Source organism: Carassius gibelio, chromosome B16 (assembly GCF_023724105.1).
Source record: "Carassius gibelio isolate Cgi1373 ecotype wild population from Czech Republic chromosome B16, carGib1.2-hapl.c, whole genome shotgun sequence".
In the NCBI taxonomy this organism is placed as follows: domain Eukaryota; kingdom Metazoa; phylum Chordata; class Actinopteri; order Cypriniformes; family Cyprinidae; genus Carassius; species Carassius gibelio.
The window spans coordinates 25928837-25945734 of NC_068411.1; the positions used below are offsets into that span (position 1 = coordinate 25928837).

At 39.4% G+C, this 16898-nt stretch overlaps 2 protein-coding genes across 5 annotated transcripts in view; one reads left to right on the forward strand and one right to left on the reverse strand.

Annotated features, from left to right (window-relative positions):
- LOC127975468 (protein Aster-A) overlaps nt 1-11192 on the reverse strand; it is a 28907-nt gene extending 17715 nt beyond the window's left edge. The window contains exons 1-4 of one of the 4 annotated variants that reach the window (XM_052579581.1): nt 11047-11192; nt 10620-10740; nt 6627-6970; nt 5982-6547 (exon numbers count right to left, since the gene is read on the reverse strand). In XM_052579581.1, the coding sequence (XP_052435541.1) occupies nt 5982-6403 (422 nt within the window). In that variant the 5' untranslated portion in view covers nt 6404-6547; nt 6627-6970; nt 10620-10740; nt 11047-11192. Of the gene's footprint in view, nt 1-5981; nt 6971-9316; nt 10495-10619; nt 10741-11046 lie in introns of those variants that run through there. The other 3 variants (XM_052579580.1, XM_052579582.1, XM_052579584.1) reach the window with 3 other exon arrangements.
- Nucleotides 11193-13942: 2750 nt separating this feature from the next.
- On the forward strand, nt 13943-15286 carry LOC127975489 (uncharacterized). Its single transcript, XM_052579626.1, has one exon. It carries the CDS (start codon nt 14083-14085, stop codon nt 15262-15264), a length of 1182 nt encoding a protein of 393 aa, XP_052435586.1. The 5' UTR covers nt 13943-14082; the 3' UTR covers nt 15265-15286.
- Nucleotides 15287-16898: the final 1612 nt, after the last annotated feature.

The following is a 16898-nucleotide window of genomic DNA, read 5'->3' on the forward strand; positions in this document are numbered from 1 at the left end:
ACAATGCAAATTCCTGACATGCAAGTTTGCACAGCATCTGTTGCATTGATTTTGGACAGATAAACAACCTACAGATGCTGCTAAACAAACAAGTCCTATTCTACAGTCAGCAAAAACAATTAATGCAAGTCAGCAATAAACAGGCTTTACGTATTGAACTTTAGATTACACAGATCTGTCTACAAATAAAGGAAGGATGGATTCATCAGATTCATACCGTAATACTCATTCATGCATGTCTGAACTATTTCAAGGATGATAAGTCATCACCATAAAAATGCATTTTGTTTATTTTCGGACTAACAAAGATGGTGTTCAGAGCTGCTACCTAATTGCATGGTTTGAGGTAGTAAGCTTATAAACAATGAAGCACTTGCTAAACAACTTCCAGAACCTTGTTAAACGTCAGAATAAGCTCCAATTCAGTGCTAGTCTTCGAAATGGCTGAGCAACAAAACAGAAAGAACTAGGTCAATGAAACCGGTTGGTTGATGAGAAGGACAAGGGCACAGCTGTTCATGTAGCGTGCATAAAACACCTTTTGCTCTCTAAGCTAGTCTTTTCACTGGCTGACAGTCTTCACTGCAGCATCAAACCAGTGGCTTCTGATTGGGCAGAAGTGACATCACCAGAAAAGGCAGAACACTCCCACTGGGTAATAGTGATGTCATGTGTGTGAGAGTCAGCCAGCTCAGATACAGCCCCGCCTCCATCTCTCCACTGCCAAGAGCGCTCATCCTCTGTGGTCTCTCTTCTGTCACTCTATCATCTTTCCTGTTACCCAATGAAAAGGACTCTGTAAACCTCACCTAATTATAGTGTTTCAGGACTCTCCGTTTAATTTGGTCCCTGTAAATATTTCTGGACATATTCACTGTAATTATAACAAGCAATAAAGCACAGTGTTTATATGCATGTATGGAACTATTACAGGCCATATTTCTAATGTAGACTGGATGATTTCAGTTTACTAGGGAACACTTGCATTTTCATTTGCATTGAAAGAATGCTCTTGATCATGTTAAAGGGATAGTTCATCCAAATAGCAAAATGATCTCATAAATAACTTACCCTCATGTTGTTCCAAACCCGTAAGACCTCTGTTTATCTTTGGAACGCAGTTTAAAGGGGGGGTGAAATGCTATTTCATGCATACTGAGTTTTTTACACTGTTAAAGAGTTGGATTCCCATGCTAAACATGGACAAAGTTTCAAAAATTAACTTGTACGTTTGAAGGAGTATTTCTGTTCCAAAAATACTCCTTCCGGTTTGCCACAAGTTTCGGAAAGTTTTTTTTAAGTATGGCTCTGTGTGACGTTAGATGGAGCGGAATTTCCTTATATGGGTCCTAAGTGCGCGCTCTTCTGCCGGAAGAGAGTGCAGCTCCCACATAGCAGAGCACTGAGAGCACAACAGACTTCACTGATCAGAGCGAGAGCGTCGCGAAATGTCAAAAAAAGGAGTGTGTTTTTGGTTGCCAGGGCAAGACAACCCTGTACAGATTACCAAAGAAAAAACAGCATTAAGGGACCAGTGGATGGAGTTTATTAGCGCATCAACGGAGTTGTGCAAGTGTTTGTGTTTGTTCCCTGCATTTCGAAGATGCTTGTTTTACAAACAAGGCCCAGTTTGACGACTGATTTGCGTATCGTTTATTTCTTAAGGATGATGCAATCCCAACGAAAAAGTGTCAGGATCGTGTGTTGGAACCGCAGGCGGTGAGGAAAACTGCTTCAAATATCTCTGCCTCCCTGTTAGTGCGTCCGCCTCCCATCGGAGACCCGGGTTCGAGCCCCGCTCGGAGCAAGTCGTTGCTGCTGCTGCTCTCGTTCAGTTTCAGCCACGGGATCTGATTCTGGATCATAAATAAACGGCTGAATCTGACTGTTAGCCATGGTTTGATTTGGATGATGGTTTTTTCCTCAAGGTAATGTCAGCTTCCAAACGCTCTCAACGCAAAAGCCTTACTGGCGCTCGTGATTCTTTAGCTCCGCCCACACGTCACACCTCCAGTCAGTCGTGTTTTTCCGGGAAAAATCGGTACAGACTATCTTTCTCTTATGAATATAATAAAACTAAAGACTTTTTGGAGTTATGAAGGATGCAGTACTACTCTATAGGTACTCAAGATTAACAGGATATTGAGTGAAAACGAGCATTTCACCCCCCCTTTAAGATATTTTAGATTTAGTCCGAGAGCTCTCAGTCCCTCCATTGAAGCTGTGTGTACGGTATACTGTCCATGTCCAGAAAGGTAAGAAAAACATCATCAAAGTAGTCCATGTGACATCAGAGGGTCGGTTAGAATTTTTTGAAGCATCGAAAATACATTTTGGTCCAAAAATAGCAAAAACGACGAATTTATTCAGCATTGTCTTCTCTTCCGTTTCTGTTGTGAGAGAGAATTCAAAACAAAGCAGTTTGTGATATCCGGTTCACGAACGAATCATTCGATGCAAGGGATCTTTTTGAACCAGTTCACCAAATCAAACTGAATCTTTTTAAACGGTTCGTGTCTCCAATACGCATTAATCCACAAATGACTTAAGCTGTTAACTTGTTTAATGTGGCTGACACTCCCTCGGAGTTCAAACAAACCAATATCCCGGAGTAATGCATTCACTCAAACAGTTCACTGACTGAACTGCTGTGAAAAGAGAACTGAAGATAACGAACCGAGCCGAGCCAGATAACGAACAATAGATTGACTCGTTCACGAGTCAAGAACCGGTTGAATCGTTTTTCCGATCACCAGTACTTCTTTCAGACATTTCGACTCAATAAACCGGTTGAAGAAAACGATGTTTCTAACTGAACCTCTGATGTCACATGGACTACTTTGATGATGTTTTTCTTACCTTTCTGGACATGGACAGAATACCGTACACACAGCTTCAATGGAGGGACTGAGAGCTCTCGGACTAAATCTAAAATATCTTAAACTGTGTTCCGAAGATACATGGAGGTCTTACGGGTTTGGAACAACATGAGGGTAAGTTATTAACCCCTTACCAGTCACCCCCCATTTTTTGGCATGGAGACAGAAATGATATACCCCAAATAAAAAGGTTTATAGATAATAGATACATAATCAACATTTTTTCACAAAGCTGACACTTCAAAGTTTACTGTTCAGGAATCAGATTTACTCAGACTGTTATGATAATATAAATATATAAGCTCAAACATAAAAACAAAAATAAAAATATTAAAAACATATTTTAAATGTATTTAGAAATACAGTGTAGCTAAAGCCACAAGTCTTTCAAAACTTCATTAGAAATTTCATAATCGCATCTGTAAAACTGAATTTTATGAAATACTTTCTAAGGCCATGTCATGTGTGTTTTTAGAGAAGGCTAATCTGATTGATTTATGGCACTTCTCATCTCTGTAAGATCTCACATGTAAACACTCCGGTGTGCTCTGTATGTGTGTTGCCTTTGAAAATTCACCGATTCATGGTTCTATTGTTCTCACCAAACGAGTCTTTCACACCTCCGCCAGGTATGACACATTATCCGCATTATTCTTTTATCCTTATTCTTTTGTTTTTATTCCACCTTTATCAGCCTTTTTTGTGGTATTTCAATGTTAACAAAGCAACAAAGCAGCAATCTCACTTCAGTCTCAGTATGCATTTACCCCTTATTTATCAAAATCTTACTATAAAAATACAACAAAACATTTTCTTACGACCTTACGTGAATTATTGTGACCGAAATGCATTAAGAAGAAATGCACCTGCTATTAGTAGCATTAGAGCTATCATTAGCATCAAACTACATCAGACAATTTATTAAATTATTAATACACTTTTACTCAAAACTCACTTTGAACCCCGATGAATTAAGTTCTTAGCAATGCAAATTGCAAGTCAAATTTGTTTTTTGTTTTTTAAGAAAATTTTCACAATATCTTCATGGAACATGATCTTTACTAAAAGGGTTAGTTCACCCAAAAATGTAAATTAGCCCTTGAGGCATCATAGGTGTACATGACTTTCTTCTTTCAGACGAATCCAATTGGAGTTATTAAAAATTGTCCTGGCTATTCCAAGCATTATCAATGCAGTGGGTGGGTGCTTCTGTTACACAGTCCAAAACACAAATGTGCATCAATAAAACGTCCCTCACACAGCTCTTGGGCGTGAATAAAGGCCTTCTTTAGTGAATCCTTGTATTTTTGTAAGAAAAATATCCATATTTCAAACCTAATAAACACTTTTCACTATCTATCATAAGCAGAAGCCCTGTATCGAAATCCTATTTTCTTTCAAATCCTCAGTTTGTACGTCTAATTCGTAACTAGTGGTCGAAAGCAAACACTGTAACCAACAGGGCTTTCCTTATTCTGGGAAGTTTGTGTGCATTGGGAATCATATTTTTCAAATAAAGCCAGGTCAACACTCATTTTACATACAGCACACAGAGAAAATGACATGAATATGACAGTGGGGAAATTCATAAAGCAGCATAACTTGAACTCACGACTTTAAAGTTTAAAGCATTTAATTCAACCAGACCGACCGTCACACAGAGACCATGCAAACATGCTGGATACAACTGCACACTTCACAAGATCTCACAGCTGGTTAGACTTAGTTTGCAAGGTTTGTGAAAATAAATGTTCATCAGTCATTCAAATATTTGTTTAAATTACATAAATGCATATTTGCTTAATGCTGAAGGCAAACGAGAACGTATTATAATGTTGGCCTTTCAATTTCTAATAATAATAGCTAATAATTATAATACTTTTTGTATACATTACTTCCTTTGTTTAACAGTTCTATCTGATTATAAGACAGACTTATGTCGGTTTTACACAGAACTGTTAACAATGTTAACAATGACAGTAAACGAGAGAGAGTGTGCCAAATATTGGTCGACCACTTGTCGAAAAGTGGTCACTTTTAAACCCGTTCATCACTAATCATGCAATGCCGACGTCCCCTGCCGGAACAGCTTCAGAGTACCACAGTTAGATGAATATGAATAATCCCCCCCCCCCCCCGAGCCGTGTGAGGCACATTTTCTTATGGATACCCACACTTTATTAGACATCTTTTGGACAACACCCACTGCAATGATAGAGCTTAGAAGAGCCAGGACAATTTTTAATATAACTCCGATTGGATTCATCTGAAGGAAAAAAGTAATATACACCTAGGATGCCTCAAGGGTGAGTAAATCACAGGCTAATTAAAATTTTTCGTTTAACTCACCCTTTAATATCTTAATGATTTTTTACAAAAGAAAAATCTATAATTTGGACCCATGCAATTTATTGTTGGCTATTGCTACACATGTCCGGGCTACTTATGACTTACAGTTTTGTGGTCCAAGGTCACACATATGTATGTGTGTGTGTGTGTGTGTGTGTGTGTGTTCAAGTATACATCTACAAGTCTCAGAATATATATACAAGTATATATTTTTAAACACTTAATTATATTACTGTATAATAATTCATACTTAAAGAACAACTTGTTTACTCGCACTGTGGGTGTTTTACTGTAACCATGTTTCTTGCCATCTAAATAAATTCAACTAAGAAACAAGTCAAACCTATTTCCTGTGGTAAATAACCAATACTGTTGATAGAGCTTAACTGCACTTCACTCTGAACACATTCTCAATTTGACTCTGAAGGGAAGTGAAAAAAAAAAAAATCAAGCAACAAAATTCTTTTTTTAAATTAATAAAAAAATACAAATAAATACACACGACATGCCAATGAAGAAAAATAAGACAATAACTTTATCTATGGGAAATATGATGCTAACAAGCATAGGTCTTAAAACCAAAAACACCTCGTGCCTAACCATAGTTTCTCCACCTCTACATGTTGCATCTGCACCTGCAGGAATATACCTCTGAGCATCTAGCATGGATGCTATTTAAAACAAATTAAATAAAAATAACACAGCACAAGGAAGTGCTGCAGACTGCACAAGCAAGAGGGGGAACACACTGACCTGCTGCTGTCACAATCCGAGTCCTTGCTGAGAAGGCTACGGATAGACCAGCGAGAGAGCCTGTTTAACGAGGAGCTCCGTGACCATGAGCGGGATGGGGGTAGGAGAAGCACAGGGGGGGTGCTCTGCTCTTCCTCTTCAACATTAGAAACCATCGGAGATGATGGAGATGCATGTGATGGGCTTTTGCTCCTCTCTTCTTGTTTCCCTTGCCCTTTATCCCAACGCTTCTTTGATTTGTCCTCTTCAGGCCCTTTGGCCCTTCTCTTCTCCTGGTTTCGGCTGCGAGAGTGGTACCGATGAGGCCGTGGGCTTGGGGAACAGGACCACGACTCCGTATCGGATGACGGTGGGAGAACATTCAGGATTGGAATGGAAATGGGCTCAGCTATGGTGATTTCAGGAGGTGGTGTCACGGCCATTCTTCTACAGACTTTCACATATTATCTAAACTTTCTGCATCAGGATTGTCTACGGCTGACAAGTTTCATCATGCACAATCATTCGTTGAGAAATGCCAGATATTTCCTACTCTCTAGTCTTCTACATGTAGTCTGGAAATTCCACTAGAGCCCAGAATAAATGTTCCATTATGGCAATACAATCTGATGACATTTGGAAAAATCTGCATTCATTACAACTCACTGTTCTGAAGACGTCAGCAGTTCAGGTTCCTTCACAGCTGTACAGTGTATATACGGCATAGACTCCTGCAGCAGGAACTCAAAAATGGGGTGGAGCCATCAATGAAATATAATTTACATAAAAGTGTGCAGCCATCTCTTATTCAGGTAATTTTTAGAGGAAAGAAAAACCCAGCATTAGAGCGGTTGAATTTGCTTGCAAATGTCAAATCCATCTTCTTCCTGTTTTCTGTTGCTTCTAAAGGCGTCCTTCAAAAAAATGCCTCTGCCCCCTTTTCTTGTATGCAGTTTTGCAATCCACCTCGTCATCGCGATTCACACATCAGGTATGATAAAATCATGTTGCTGAGGAGGGGAAAAACTCTATTTGTTTTTAACTTATTCAAGCCACAGAAAAACTTTTTTTACTTGAGCTCCTTTATATTCTAACCAAAACATATTTTTACAGATCAGTTGTAATATTATGGTTTTTCAGGGATAGCATACGGTATTGCCATAATTTAACACTAATTTTAACAGTCAGTCACAGTTTTATTTGAACAAAAAGGTCCAGATGTGGAAGAGATTAAATGATTTAAAACTAAATTCATGCAAGAATTTAGGAAACGTCAATTACAACTTATATCGTAAATCAGGGGTCGGTCCTGGAGCGCCGCATCCCTGCAGGGTTTTGCTTTAATCCTAATTAAAACTCACCTGCCTGTAGCTTTCTAGTTACCCTTCAGATCTTGATCAGGGTTGAAGCAAAACTCTGCAGGGCTGCAGCTCTCCAGGAATGACGTTCACCAGCCCTGCTGCTGTATATGAACACTAACATTCAAAAGTTTGAGGTCATTAAGATTTTTGGATGTTTTTGAAAGAAGTTTATTATGCTCACCTAGGCTGCATTATTGCTTTGTCAAAAATACTATATAATTAACATTTATCATTATTAACTCAAAAACATTACAGTTGAAGCTGTTGAGCTGCTTCTTATGTTTGAAAAAAACTTTGATTCTTTGATGAACAAAGTTCAAAAGAACATAATTTATTCAAAATATAAATGTCAATCACAATGACAATGTTGAAGCTACGAGAATACTTTTTGTGCACAAAAGAACAAAACAAAACTTTATTCAACAATTCGTCTCCATGGCATCACGCAAACACCATTTTGGAGAGTATCCACTGAACGTAAACATCATATGCTGTGTCAGCTGGGCCACACGGTGGAGATGAATTTTTGAATAAAGTATTTTTTTCTCATAGCTTCGTAAAATTACGTTTGAACCCCTGATGTCATATTATTTTACTGATGTCCTTGCAACATTTCTGGACCTTGATCGTGTAAGGACACGGGCTGTCTATGGGAGGGTCAGAGTCAGAGAACTCACAGGAAGCATTAAAATTATCTTTATTTGTGTTCTGTAGATGATAGAAGGTCTAACAGGTTTGGAATGACATGAGGGTGAGCAAGTAATGACAATTTTCATCTTTGGGTGAACTAACTCTTTAAAAAATATTATTATTGTAATTATTATTTTATTCTTTCTTACCCCAAACTTTCAGTGGTCATAGGGTTGCACCCCTAATACATTTCCACATAATTATAAAAACGTTTATAAGAAACAATGTAAAAGAAAACAACATTGCTACTAAATGAAAAGTCTTGTTGGATGATATCCTCCCATATTCTTATGGTATTACTCCTCTAAATGACATCATGAAAGCATATTCAGAGCAACACAAACAAAATCATACAACAACAACCTGCGCTTAAGTAATGTTTAAAGCTCTTATCAATGTATGGGTGGAGTAACCGTTGCATGATTACAGTAAAATGAAATACCCAGTGAATTTTGAAAAGCTGCTTTATTTTTTTATGTATTACTGGATTTTATCGCTGCACTTCCTCCAAAGGGATTTTTTTTAAAACAATGGAAAGGCACATGTAAATAGAAAAACTATTTTCTTTTCTCACCTGACTATCAGCTTTGCATGTTTTGCCTTGTAACATTTGTGCACACTGTGTAGTGTTTACTGTGGTTAAAGAAGATAAGGGTCCCACAACTAAGCACAGTTTTTTCCTGTCAGTGTTACCACAAGTTAGTGAGCCATGCTGAGACAAATCAACCACCACAACACTCAAGCTCCACCTTCTAAGATGCCTTCCTGAACTCAAATACATTACCATACGAATCAAGCAAAAGAAAGAACCACTTTCAAAAATACAAATGAAAGAGCATGACCCAAAACTGTACTAACACACTCTTTATCACACCAAGGCATAGACAAACAGAGCAAAATCAGCAGTCTTCAATCCTGACCTTTTAAACTGTTGAGAAATTGTGCAGAACTTCCTGATTTTTTTGGCATAAATTTCTGTGAAAACCTCCTGAACTGTATTCTCACTACAAGACTGGTAGCCATTTAACATCAGGATCTTCCACTTTATTTACTTTCCTGTTTGAACAAACTAAATCATGTCTTGGTTTTGTTTGAGCAAATCAGACTAGGGCTATTAACACTTTGACTTACAAGAAGTATAAAAAAAAAAACAGTGTGGTAAATAAAAACTTATGATCAAGTCATACTTCAGTTGAATGAAGGACATCAATGACCCATACTTTTTGAACTTAAAAAAAAGTCTAATTTAATATTAAGAAGAAAGAAAAACAATAAAAGAATAATAATAATAATAATAATTCCTACCTGGCGTTGGATGAATTTACCCCATTGTTTTTTTCCTGTTCGGCCTCATACACCAGACGGGCGACAGTACGAGGAGTGATGCTAAAATCCACTTTCTCGCAGGAACACATCAGCACCACAAATTTAGCCGGCAAGCTAACCAAAAAAAAGTAGCTTTCGTCGCCAGTTTTCAAATGTAGCCACTGTTTTCCAATTATTTGTTAATGTATGACTATTTCCAGTCTACATACGCGGAAAAATGCGTAAATGTCAAATCACACTTTAGTAAATAAACCATGTCAGACGTTAGCAGTGCTAACGAACAGGTCAGCTGTTAGTTACTGTATTCAGACAGTTGAGGTGAATACTAGAAGCTAGTTGGCTAGCATGCTAATGATACCGGTGGGAGAGAAAACGGTCCCCTGTTTACTTTTTCCCATCCATGATATTGCCTTTCCACCGTTCAGAGATCCTAGTCACTGGACTAGCACTAGTCATAGTTTGTTCTTTATAAATATACCTCATTAAATTATGTAGCTATTATATTATAAGTGTGCGTTTCCTACGTTTAAATGCTACGCGAAGTGATAGTAAGATAGAGCTCCGTTTCCAATGCGACGGTCAAAAAGTTGACAAGGTAGATTCAAACTCCAAAACAAATACAGTGACACTTCGATGAATAAGTAATTGAAGACTGAACACACATGAGGAAAAAAACAAATACGAACACCGCTTATATTAAAAGGCAGCTCAAAGCGCAGAAAAAATAATAATAATGGAAATTATAAGGAATTATTTACACCCCCGCCAGGTTTACTGTATGGTACAGTCGAGCGAGAATCCATCAAAAGCCACTTCAGCGTTAGCCTACAACAAATGAAGGGTGTTTGTGTCGTCTGTACACAAAATTGAATCTTAAACTCCAATAAAGTGCTTAAAGATACAGAAATAAATAGTGCATATATAGAATATCTAATGTGTTCATATTACCAAGCAATAATAAAGCATGAAAAGTCATCAAAAATCCAATAAATATTTATAGGCTTAAATTATAATACCCTAGACTGTTAGACATTCCTATCCTATAAATTCATTTAATCCTCAAATTTATTTCTAAATCATTACATTTCCCAAGTCTAGATTTATTTGATTACTGCGTCCTCTTCAGGACATTAAGAGTAGCGCATTTAACCTAAACCCAAAATAGAGGAGGAATACTTTAATAATATGGGAGTCCAACAATGACAGTTTAAAACATTTAGATAGGTTAATAATATAAATCCTAAAAGTGTGAAGTGTGCGTAGGTATTGGATACCCGCTTACCTTGAATGCGTGTTTCAAAGCTTTTAATAACCATTATTCTATCAAGCAATGTGAGATGTTAGGAATTGATAATTTCTTGCCCGTTTCTCTCCAAGAATAGGGTCACCTTGCTTTCAGTGGCCTAAAGAAAAAACACAGACACTTTATATGACTATAAGGTTTACTGAGGCTACTTCTTGACCATTCCTCTCTCAGTCTTTCCTGATTATAATTCTAAATTGTATAAAAGCAAAAGATTCTTCTAAAATGCATACTTGGACCTTTTCTAAGATTTACAGCAAACCCCCGCGCTGAAAGTTACATATTAACCATCATGTATGTTATCATTAGCATTAGACTATAGATTATTTACTATAGACTATGCTATGTAACCGACCATATACAGACCATTTAGTTTATTACAAAATATGAAGCAACCTTGACTCACCACTTAATTCGATTCTGACAGGGTTCAGCAGGTGTTCTCTCTCTAGTGCCAGTGACTCGTATGATTTCATGAGTTGTGTTACTGTACGTCTGCTGGCTCTGAATGGGCATCTGGAAACTTGAGCGGTGCTAAATATAAAGTTCACCAGCTTTGTTGTCTGACGTTTGGGGGACCAGAACAACAACCTTCACTGCGAGTTTATCAGCTACTCAGTAAACCCCTGACGCAATCTGACATGACGTCAGTGTAAACACTTTACCTTAACACACGTAGGCTACATGATCTGAAGGACAATTGTTTGGGGGGAAAAAAATCCTAAATTTTTTTTTGCCTATATATTAAGCATTTGATGTGTTCTTTTTTTTTTTTTTTTTTATCTGTTAGTAATTAAGATCTTTTGCTAACCTTGCTCTTCAATGAAATGTCCTTGTGCTCAAGACTAAGTAAACTGACACTGAATGCTAGTGCCTTGAAAAGAAAACAGAGAAGCTGAGTGATAAACCATAGCAAAATAAAGCTGTTTCACCACTTAAACACATTTTAGCAAATAAACTTCAAAGTGGTGCACATTTCAAAACTTCCACAATTGCAAAATAATACTTTGGTTTAGACATTTTGACTTTTATTTAATAAGACTTCATCTTCAGTGATGTCACACATTGTTAAGTTTTGGCAAATATGCACAATATGTATTATACTGTACAAACAAAATCATTATCAACATAATCAAATACTGCAGCTTGTATATTTGTGCAGGTGTCCTCTATAGAACAGACTTTAACACCTTTGAAAAGGCACCTGCCATTTAAATTTACTCTACGCTCATTTGTCAGTAAAATTCTGTGGAAATTCAAGCAGAACTATTTTGCATGTCAACTCTCTTTTGTGTTCTGTATATTGCATAATTATAAAAAAAACTATTCACATTTACTGAACACAAGCTGATGTAAGTATTTACTACAACATACTACTACAACTAGTAAATTTGTAATGTATCGTGTTCATTCCTTAAATCAAACTAAAAATATACAGATGACTTCTGAGAAATTTGACATTAGAAAAGCAGGCCTGTGCTCATTTTATATGGCAAGCCATTTCAACTACCGGTAAATCCTTAAGATGAAATAATGGTTAGAATAGTAGACCTACTTGTTTTTAAATCAATACTAAATTATGTATCTATTTTTTATTTTATTATTATTATTATTTTACCTGTAACTATTCAGTAGATAGTCGGCTACTACAGAATATTTAGTACTATTTTCTAGGGCTTACTATTCCAGTAGTTAAAAAGTATTCTTAACTTGACCAGACTATAAAGCAGTCTTTCTGAGTAATTCTGGGCACATCACATTTATGTGATCATTTGGGACAATGTACGCTTCCACAAAACAAACCAAATCAGAGAGTAGTTCACAACCAACAGTAACCACTTTTTAAACCTCTTTCTGCCACCCTACTCCCCTTTCCTGAACACTATAGAGGAGTTCTTCTCATTGTGGAGATGGAAGGTTTATGACAGACAACCATACACTAGAGAGAACCTCCTAAGGGCAATGGAGCTGGCCTGTATTGACATCCCAGTGGAGGCCTTCCAAGGATGGATTTGCCATTCCAGGGCGTTTTTCCCGCGGTGCCTGGCAAGAGACAATATAGCCTGCGATGTGGATGAGGTGATGTGGCCCGATGCAGCTCAGCGACATGATGCCGCACAGTGATTGTGGTGTGTGTGTGTGTGGTGTGAATAAAGTAAATAAAAAAACTTCACAACCTGATCATGTTTTCAAGAGTACTGTTGTGTGCAATAGATTCTGTTTTTGCATTGAGTTGGGTTACAGTCGTGTACATGCAGAATTTACTATAGATTTATACTCTTCATATGAAACTCACAAATCTAAATGCCTAATCCTCTGCAGAGATCTAAGAACATCCATTACTGTATTATTAAGTTTCTAAAAATATGCATTGGCAGTTATGAAACAAAGAACCTTCTCGTTGTTGTCTGACCAGCTAGTTGTGCCTCAGGCTTGTTACATCCGGCCCAGCCCTCTAGCTGCTACCGTAGGCGCACACCAGGCTCAACATCCCTGGTGAGTCGGTACAGTCAGCAGTTGCTAAAGCCGAACCCTGGGCGGCGGTTAACTAACCCGGAAAACTCAGCTTGTCTGAGCTTGGGCACATGGAGCCCTTGGTGGAGGAAACTCCACCTAAATGGGTCTTTGGACCTTCTACTGCAACCAGGACCATCTCCAGTCATCTTGACTATGTCTTGCCACTGGGTACAGATGTGGCTGGTCGAGAGAGTGAGGCGGAATGCTGCACAAATCACCCTCACTTAAATCCAAGTTCTCTGCGCAAGTCATGGCATTTTTCTTACCATTGTCATTATCCAAGTCCTGTGGCTATGGGTGAGCGACGAAGCAGCAGGCACAGATATACTGGAAGCTGTAGCCGCAAACCTACACGCAGGCGGCTCAGGATATTGGTCGTTCCCTCACTGGACCGAAGCAGCAGTGAAGTCCGTCAGCACCCTGAGTGACTGAGCAGCCCTATTCAGGATCACACTGCTCACCTCCGTGGTGAGGAAAGGGTTAGAAAAGGTACCCTAAACATTGTCTGCTTCAAAACATCCTGGCCAGCCTACCGCAGCTGGCGGGATCCCGTACTTGCGGTCGAAAAACAGAAAGAAAAACAAATAAAACGAAAAATACTAAAGTGACAAAAAAGACTAAAGAATACTCACTGTTGACGCCTGGAATGTGCGCACCTTGATGGACACATCTGGATCAAAAATACCTGAGAGAGGCACCGCCCTCATGGGCAGAGAGCTAGCCAGATATAATGTAGATGTTGCTGCACTTAGTGAGACCTGACTGGGCGATATTGGACAAGTGACTGAAGTGTGTGCAGGTTACACATTCTTCTGGAGCAGATGAGGCCAGGAGGAGAGACGTGATGCTGATATTGGTTTTGCAGTAAAAAAATCACCTGGTCAACCAACTGGCTAGCCAACCCAAGGGGATAAACGACCGTTTAATGACCTTACAGCTCCACCTATTTGGTAAAAAGGCGGCCACCATCATCAGTGCCTATGCCCCTACCATGTCCAACTCTGATGAGATCAAAACCAAGTTTTATAATGACTTGGAAGTCAGTATTGCTGCTACAGCCAGCTCGGATAAACTTCTTATACTGGGTGATTTCAACGCCAGAGTTGGAAGTGACCATCAATCATGGAATGGAGTCATAGGTGCACATGGTATTGGAAAATGTAACAGGAACGGTCTTCTACTGCTGCAAACATGCTCTGAATTTGACCTACTCATCACCAACACGATATTCCAACTACCAAAGCGTAAGAAAACGTCATGGATGCATCTTCGTTCACACCACTGGCACTTGATTGACTATGTCATCGTGAGGAGGAGCGACCGGCACGATGTCAGGGTGACCAAGACTATGTGTGGTGCTGAATGTTGGACTGACCATCGTCTCATTATCTACAAACTTAGCATCCAAATTAAGCCTAGCAGACACCCACAAGGACAAAGACATGTCAAGCATCTTAACATCACTCGCCTACAACAGGAACACACCAGGCTGGCATTTGTTGAGGCTTTAGACCATCACCTGGAGTCTCTAAGCTTCAAGCATACTGACGTTGAGGCAGACTGGACTGCTCTCAAGACCGTGCTGCATTCTACAGTCCTTGAATCACTTGGTGTTCCATTATGTACACATCAAGACTGGTTTGATGAGAACGATGCAGAAATCAGAGCACTCCTTGACGAAAAACATCACCTGCATAAAGCATATCGCAGGATTGTTCAGCAGAGACTCAGAGTCATGCAAGATGCCTGGCAGTGCGCAAAAGCTGTGGAGATTCAATCCTACACTGACAGTAACAACACCAACACCAAACACTACAGCACGGTCCTCAATCAGCCATCATGCATAAATAAGGAGGCAATTGCGAGATTGCCTCAAGTTGAAATAAAGCAGTCCTTGGCTGTTCTACCATCCATTGAGGAAATCAGCAAAGCCTTAACACTTCTCTCATCAGGCAAAACTCCAGGGTCCGATGCCATTCCAGCAGAAATCTACAAGGCTGGAGGGCCTCGCTTAGTCGAGAAACTGACCGACCTCTTCCAGGCTATGTGGAAATTAGAAGCCGTTCCCCAAGGAGTCCAAGGATACTACTATAATCAATCTATATAAAAGGAAAGGACTTCTGAACTGCCCAATTGTCCATCTAGGCCAGAGTCTGCTACCTGAGAGTCAGTGTGGTTTCAGAAAAGACCTCGGAACCACTGACATGGTATTTACTGCTCGGCAGTTACAGGAGAAATGCCAAGAACAAAATGTTGATCTATATATGGCTTTCGTTGATCTAACAAAAGCATTCGACTTTTGTTTGCTGATGACTGTGCTCTGGTTGCTGGCTCAAATAAAGATCTACAGGACAGTATGGACCACCTCTCCTCAGCTTGCAACAACTTCGGCCTAACAATCAGCACAAAGAAGACTGAAGTCCTATACCAACCTGCTCCTGGGAAACCCTACACTGAGCCAACCATCTTTGTGAATGGGCAAAAGCTTTCAAGCCATTGACAAGTTTACTTACCTTGGTAGTACACTGTCTCGTGCTGTGCACATAGATGATGAAGTTAACATCAGGATTGTCAAGGCCAGCGCAGCCTTTGGACGTCAACTCTTCTGTATGGGTGCGAAGCCTGGACAGTCTACCAGCGCCATGCCAAAAAATTGAATCATATCCACCTGAGCTGTCTGAGGAAACTGCTGAGGATCAAGTGGCAAGACGGAATCCCTGACACTGAAGTCCTCAGCAAGGCAAATATCCCCAGCATCTACACCATGCTTGCTAAGGAACAGCTTATATGGACTGGCCACGTGACCAGAATGCCCTACGTGAGACTTCCAAAACAAGTCTTTTTTGGCGAGCTGAAAAATGGCAAGCGAGCACAAGGTGGCCGCAAAAAGCGCTACAAGGACACCTTTAAAGCTTCCTTGAAGAGCTTTGGACTCGACCTGAAAAGCTGGGAATCCCTAGCACAGGACCGACCTGGCTGGAAAGGAAAAGTGCAGGACAGTGCAGTCCTCTGTGAGAGCAGGAGAAGCTCCTGTGCTATCTTGAGCAGCAGCAGCGCAAATCTACCAAGGAAGGACATGTGGCTGTACTTCAGAGCTCTACATCCTCCCTGACCTGTCCAGTGTGCCACAGGGAATTGCGGGCTCGGATTGGCCTCTTCAGTTATCTGCGCACTCATCAAAACCCAACAAAATGACAAAACGTGCCATGGTCATCATCAACTGTGATGGACGAACAAGAAAAGAAAGAAGAAAATAGTGTTTACATTTTTGAAAGCTTCGAGCTGCTCTTTTGATGTGAAAGTTTTGAAGTGAGAAGGTGTGGTTGTGTTTATGTAGCTTTAGAAAAGGGTGTTGTGTTTAGACATTGTGGAACATGGAGGAAACATTGAAATGTGTTTTAGCATTTGAGAAAAACTGTAATAAAGTTAGCCTACTATCAGTGTTGGAATATCGATTAGCAAGGAATTGAATAGACTGGAATTGAAGGAATTACATAAAGGCTACTATTGGATTATTTCTAGTACAAGAACTAAAATTTATATAATCGGGAATAGTTAAGGGAATATATGTTAAAAGGCATGCCACGTGATTATTAGACGATATTACAGCAACTGGATGCCGCTCCTCTGAATCTGACTTCTCAAATTGCGTGTTGAGTTGCAAGCACAAGGATTCACAAAGTCTATACTTAGCTCTCCTAAACGTCAAACTCTGCGACAAGACACGATCTGTTTAAGTGA